Here is a 6,012-nt window from a genome sequence, read left to right as displayed (position 1 = left end):
AGCAGTTGGTGGCTCTGTTACGTACTACATGCGCGCGCGCGCGCGCGCGCCCGCGGCCGCGCCGGTGCGGGGAGGACACTCGCATGTGCGCCTGATTTGTATGTATTAACTGCCGGTGGCCACCGTGGCCGGCCGTGGTCACTCGCAACAGAGCTGGCTGGCTACTACTCCTACCAGTTATACGAGTAGCTTTTTTACTTTCTCTCACCAAATCGGGGGGAAGGAAAAGATGTGCACGGCTCCGAGACGAGAGTATCCAACCGCCACCGGCACTAGCTTGGCTTTTGGCTTGCTGGCTATAAATACCTTAGGCCTGGAGGGCCAACCTCTTCACACTGCCAAGCTCCGCTTCAAGTGAGCTAGTCTAGCCAGCGTTTAGACACCATCACCAGCAATGGCGATCGCTGGCGTTCTCTTCCTCCTCTTCTTGGCACGGCAAGCCTCCGCCGCCGGGTACGGCGGGTGGCAGAGCGCCCACGCCACGTTCTACGGCGGCGGCGATGCTTCCGGCACCATGGGTGAGTAGTAGAATCTCATGCGCAGCCGGCGAATGCAGCGTGTTGCTGTAGCTCAACGGCGAGAATGACGATCGAAATGGTCTTTAATTTGCAGGCGGGGCTTGCGGTTACGGCAACCTGTACAGCCAAGGGTATGGCACGAACACCGCGGCGCTGAGCACGGCGCTGTTCAACGACGGCGCGGCGTGCGGGTCGTGCTACGAGCTGCGGTGCGACAACGCCGGGAGTTCGTGCCTGCCGGGCTCCATCACCGTGACGGCCACCAACTTCTGCCCGCCCAACTACGGCCTCCCCAGCGACGACGGCGGCTGGTGCAACCCGCCCCGCCCTCACTTCGACATGGCCGAGCCGGCATTCCTCCACATCGCCCAGTACCGCGCCGGCATCGTCCCCGTCTCCTTCCGCAGGTCACATTCTCTTCGCCTTCACAGACTCTCAGCTGGTTTCTACCGTAGTAGTAGAATCGAACAAGTTTAAACAACCTTGAGAAAAAAAAACACGTTAAAACTTAAAACGTACCAATAGTGGTCAGTTATGACTTGCGACTTTAGTCCTGTACTACCGCCACGTCCTGGCACGATCGGCCGGATCAATTAAACACGCGACGTCGGTCGGTTTCAACTTTACGCCGGGCCCCACATTAGGCTCGGCCGCGTGCCATGAGTGACCATTAGTTTCCGCTGGGACCAGCCTGCGGATTTGATACGTTGCATGCAGATAGGCCGCTGCTGCTGCTGCAGCAGCAACTGCGCCACGTACAGTGGCTACGCATGTGCATGCTGCGTCGTGCCATTGTCACGTACTGCCTCACACCGATTCGGTCGCGGGATTCACCTCACCGCGAGATCGAGCAAGAAAGAAAAAAAACATATGTACTCCAGTATTAACCGCGCGGTCTCGTGTGATTTTCCTTTTTGCTGCAGGGTGCCGTGCGTGAAGAAGGGTGGGGTCAGGTTCACCGTGAACGGGCACTCCTACTTCAACCTGGTGCTGGTGACCAACGTGGCCGGCGCCGGCGACGTCCGCTCCGTCTCCATCAAGGGGTCGCGCACCGGGTGGCAGCCCATGTCGCGGAACTGGGGCCAGAACTGGCAGAGCAACGCGTTCCTCGACGGCCAGAGCCTCTCCTTCCAGGTCACCGCCAGCGACGGCCGCACCGTCACCAGCAACAACGTCGCCCACCCCGGCTGGCAGTTCGGCCAGACCTTCGAGGGTGGCCAGTTCTAGCCGCCACCGACATCGCCGTCTCCGACACCCACATATAATAGCACGGTGTCCTTCTTCGTCTTCGTTCTCGTCGTCGTCTTTCTTCCTTGAGAGATTATTTATTTTGAGCAAGAGAGAAAGAAAAGCCTCTTCGTTATAGTGGAGAAGAGGTTTTGGGCTATGCTGAGGCTGCTAATTAGCACCCGCTTAGACGTTTTCCTTCTCTGGACTTCGTCCAATAATGACTGGACCGGTCCACCATCATCAAGTGTAGTGGTAGTAGTAAAGGGGAGTACTAAGCTTAGTACTACTTGAAGAAAAAATCAATAATAATTGTATTGATTAAATTTCTACTTTTGAGCGTTTTCTTGTACCGGAGTGATGGCCTTGCAACGGAATTAAAAACCGCGAGGCCGTGTTTTATTTATCAAGGGGACTATTGATGTTGTACTTTGTCGTAGCTAGCGGCTGTAGCTTCTCTGTTCCTGTATTGTTTGGGTGTAATGGAGGAGTAATCAATTAAGGTGTACTTATTCCTTTGTGAGGGATTTAATTGATGCGTACTTAATCCCCCCGGCCGTACGTATCTTCTCGTCACATGGGATGGATGGGCACCGGGCCGGCGATGTTCGTGGGGGCATGCTTGTCGTGCCTTTCTGCAGCCACGAGCATTGTCGGTTTTGCCGTGTGTGAAGCTGTGGACGATAAGCTTGTGAGTATCCTTTGCTTGCGTCCACACGCTTGACCCCGTTCTTCGATAGTATTTTTAGCAGTGTGATGAACAGCTAGCTAATTAAACGGCTATTGCTTTGCTTTGCTCCCGTGCAAACTTTTTGAAGCTTCGGGGCGTCGTGGCTGCGTGCAGTGAAGCGTGGCGGTGGAGACTGGAGTGTGCTGTGCTGCTGTTGTTTTAGTCGGTGCCGTGCAGTGCTCGGACTCCGGCGCTTTACCGCTTTTGTCATCCTGTCGGGCATACGTACGTTCGCCGCGGCGACCGCTCTCAGCTTGAGCTCTCGCGTGCGCGCGGCGGAGCGTAGCGGTTGGCGAGCGCGCGACGGCGACGCGGATCGGGGCTCGTCACCAGCTTAGGAAGAAGCATCAACAGCATCACGTACGACACGGCACACACACCTCGTCACTTCGTCAGCTCGATCGCTCGCCGCCGCTACGGACGACGACCGGGAGGGCAGGGTGCGGGGGCGGTTTCTAGCGTGGTTCACCGGCCAGTGTCCAGCGGGTTCACCGGCCAGTGTCCAGCGGCAACGTTTGGTCTGGTCCTGACCCGAGAGGCGAGCGTGACACATCGTTGACAGCGACACGGAACCGTTCCCTAACTCATCGTTTTTTTTTTTTTTGGAAGCGGTTCTCTAACTCATCGTTGGATTCGCTAGAAAGGGGAGTAACGTCTTTGCGTGCACCTTGCATGCAGGGTTTGGTGGGTTGGTGAGTGGTGACTGGACGTTGGAAAAGCTCTCAGGCCCAGCATCTGGTTTTGATAAGGCCGATATCCTCGAGTGGGCTCGTCATTAATTGGAGGCCCATTACAGGGGAAAAAATCTAATGAAATAAGTTCACTCTAGGTTCCTCATTTTTACCTCGAGTTTGAAACTTGGAATGACGTCCTTAAACCGCAATATCGGATATAACACGTATGTGGACTTGTAAAACCAGTGTAAATATAGTCCCAAAAGCAGTATATTGAATGTGGTTTAGCTGACGTGGCACCAGAAGAAAAATAAAAAAACAGAAAACATGTGTGGGACCCACATGTTAGTCAAAGCATCAATAACCTGTGTAGATGGTTCAGCTCAGGCAGCAGCGTGCGAAGGCCGTCAAGCCTCGCTAGCGCCGGGAGCGGGGCGTCGCCCAACATGCCAAAACCCTCGAGCCCTACTTCATGATCTGCCCTCACGCGCGCATGTGACACCCCGCCGCGTCCCGTTGGCCTTCCCACCACCTCCCTCTCTATGCTGGTGTCAGCATTGAGACGCCTGTACATCGATGTACTAGGGGGTGTTTGGGAGAGAGGGACTAAACTCTCCCAAACACCCGAGTCAATATTGGAGACGAACCAAAGCCTATCTGGCATCTTCGCCCTGCAGACGCGACAACCCGTTGCTCCGATGGAGACGAGGTCGCCATCACGATGTTCCCCCTTTCCGCCGCCTTGGAGACCATCACCTGCCGGAATCGACCCATGAAGGTCAACGAGTTAGAGTTGTTCAGCCTTCGGTCTGGGCACGAGGCATTCAAATACGTTGCTCCGCCTCAGCTTGAAATTCGGGTCGAAAGTTTTAAAATCGGGTCAAAAGTTTTTAAATTTGAGTGGAAAGTTTTTAAAACTCGAGATGAAAGTTTTCAAAATTCACTTAAAAGTTTAAATTTTGAGTTGAAAGTTTTCAAAATTTGAATTGTAAGTTCAAATTTTGAGTTGTTTTTAATTATGGTTGTGACTTTTAATTTTTCTTCTATAGAAAGTTTCAAATTTCACGTAAAGATTTTTAAATCTTTAGTTAAAAAAAAGAAAACAACCTCATGAAAAAAAAGAAAGATTAATTAAAAACTTAATTGTCGGATACTAATTACGTCAACTAATATAATCTTTTTATTTTCTACGAATCTGGCGCGATGGCACACGTGCGCACGCTTCCTCAGTGTTTCTTTGCGCAAAAAATAGAAGTGGGCTGGAGGAGGAATCGCGCATAAGGACATGGGCCGAAAACGCGTGCTAGATTGCTAGCTAGCGCGTCTGTGCTAATTAGAAAAGAAATAAATTCACGTGAGGTCCCTTGTCAATGAATCCGATTTTTGTCCTTCAATCTGATACTCGGTTGAGGTCTTGTATCAGAAGGTTCGGCCAGGTCCGTTGGAGACTTGATTTTTTTTATTTTTTTATTTTAGTTATTAAAATATTTATAGAAATAATTTTCGATTTGAAAATTTTAAGTCGTCCATCGCTCTCTGTCGCCCTTCCAGAGGGCGTTTTTTCCGACATGGCAGACGACTGTTGGCTCTGCCATAACGGCCGGCCACCGAGGGCGCTGAAATTTTGCAGGCGGCCACCTTGCTGCCCTCCAGAGGGCGATTTTTGGCTCTAGGGGGCGCCTGCAAAATGGCTGGGAGGGCTGCTTGCCATTTTTGCAAGCGGCCCCCTTATAGCCCTCTGGAGGGCTATTTTCTACTAGTGTTGTGGATGACGGAATACGGATGTCGGACGGAGAGGGTACCGCTAAACGATTAGTCAGAGTACGGATGAATAATCAGAATTTGATGGAAATTTAATGTTTTGGACAAATATATGTACATAACTCATAATAGCTTATTATTTCTGACAGATAAATGCATATAACTACATATATACCTATAAATAAAAATAAGGATAACATGACATTAACTCGACATATAGTAAAATATAGGTATGAACACTCATAGTTGTGTATAAAATAATGATAGGTTTGGTTCGTAATATATAAAGGAAATACTAAAAGCAGGTAACACTATATTAGTGACACTAAAACAAGTTCCGAACTGAGAGCATTAGATGAAAAGAACTAGACCTAAACTTGCACGTTGTAGCGGCAGGAATGAGCTGCGAAGGTTTTGGGACTGCAAACGACGTTCTGTTAGCTATATGGTGCTAGGTTACACAACTAATGGGCCAGAATAGTTATCATGGGCTGGCTGGACAGGGCCTTGTCACGTGATTAGGCCCGTTTATTCGGCCGATTAGTCGGATACGGCCGATTAATCGCTAATAACGGTGATTATACGTCCGGAAACGACTAATGTGCACCGTATGGTTGAAACGTGACGGAGAGGTCAGCGCCACCGTTTTGACGTCCGAATATACGGCCGTATCAACCGTTATCCACAACACTGTTTTCTACAATATGAGGGTGGTATTTTTGCAGGCGGCCCTCTTTAGCCCTATGGGAGGACGATTTTCTACTGTGTAGGGGAACCCTTTTGCAGGCGGTTGTCTGCAAATTTTCCCTCCCTCGGTGGCCGACCGTTAGGGAGGGCAAACAGCTGTATGCCATGTCAGTAAAATCACTCTTTGGGAAGGCGATTTTTAAATATGGCCGACTAGTTTTGTAAATTTTTCAAATGAAAAAATATTTTTAAATATTTTAATAAATCTCTACTATTATAAAAATTGAAGATGTTTTTGCCGGTATTTTGGTACATCATCTGTGTCTGAGTCGGTTTTTAAGTTTGTTTGCTTTTGGAAATACATATCCGTATTTAAGTCGATTTTTAAGATCGTTCACTTTTGGTAACACAGAAG

The 6,012-nt window shown here is 50.0% G+C and overlaps 1 protein-coding gene across 1 annotated transcript; it reads left to right on the top strand.

The window, feature by feature from the left end:
* Window positions 1–332: 332 nt before the first annotated feature.
* On the top strand, window positions 333–2,299 carry LOC4339106 (expansin-A4-like). The gene is made up of 3 exons (NM_001420547.1): window positions 333–518; window positions 613–925; window positions 1,442–2,299. Exons 1-3 carry the CDS (start codon window positions 395–397, stop codon window positions 1,743–1,745), a joined length of 741 nt encoding a protein of 246 aa, NP_001407476.1. The 5' UTR covers window positions 333–394; the 3' UTR covers window positions 1,746–2,299.
* Window positions 2,300–6,012: the final 3,713 nt, after the last annotated feature.

This window comes from Oryza sativa, chromosome 5 (assembly GCF_034140825.1).
Source record: "Oryza sativa Japonica Group chromosome 5, ASM3414082v1".
NCBI classification, from domain to species: domain Eukaryota; kingdom Viridiplantae; phylum Streptophyta; class Magnoliopsida; order Poales; family Poaceae; genus Oryza; species Oryza sativa.
The sequence above is the reverse complement of the archived record's forward strand: the minus strand, read 5'-3'. Positions and strand labels throughout refer to the sequence as shown.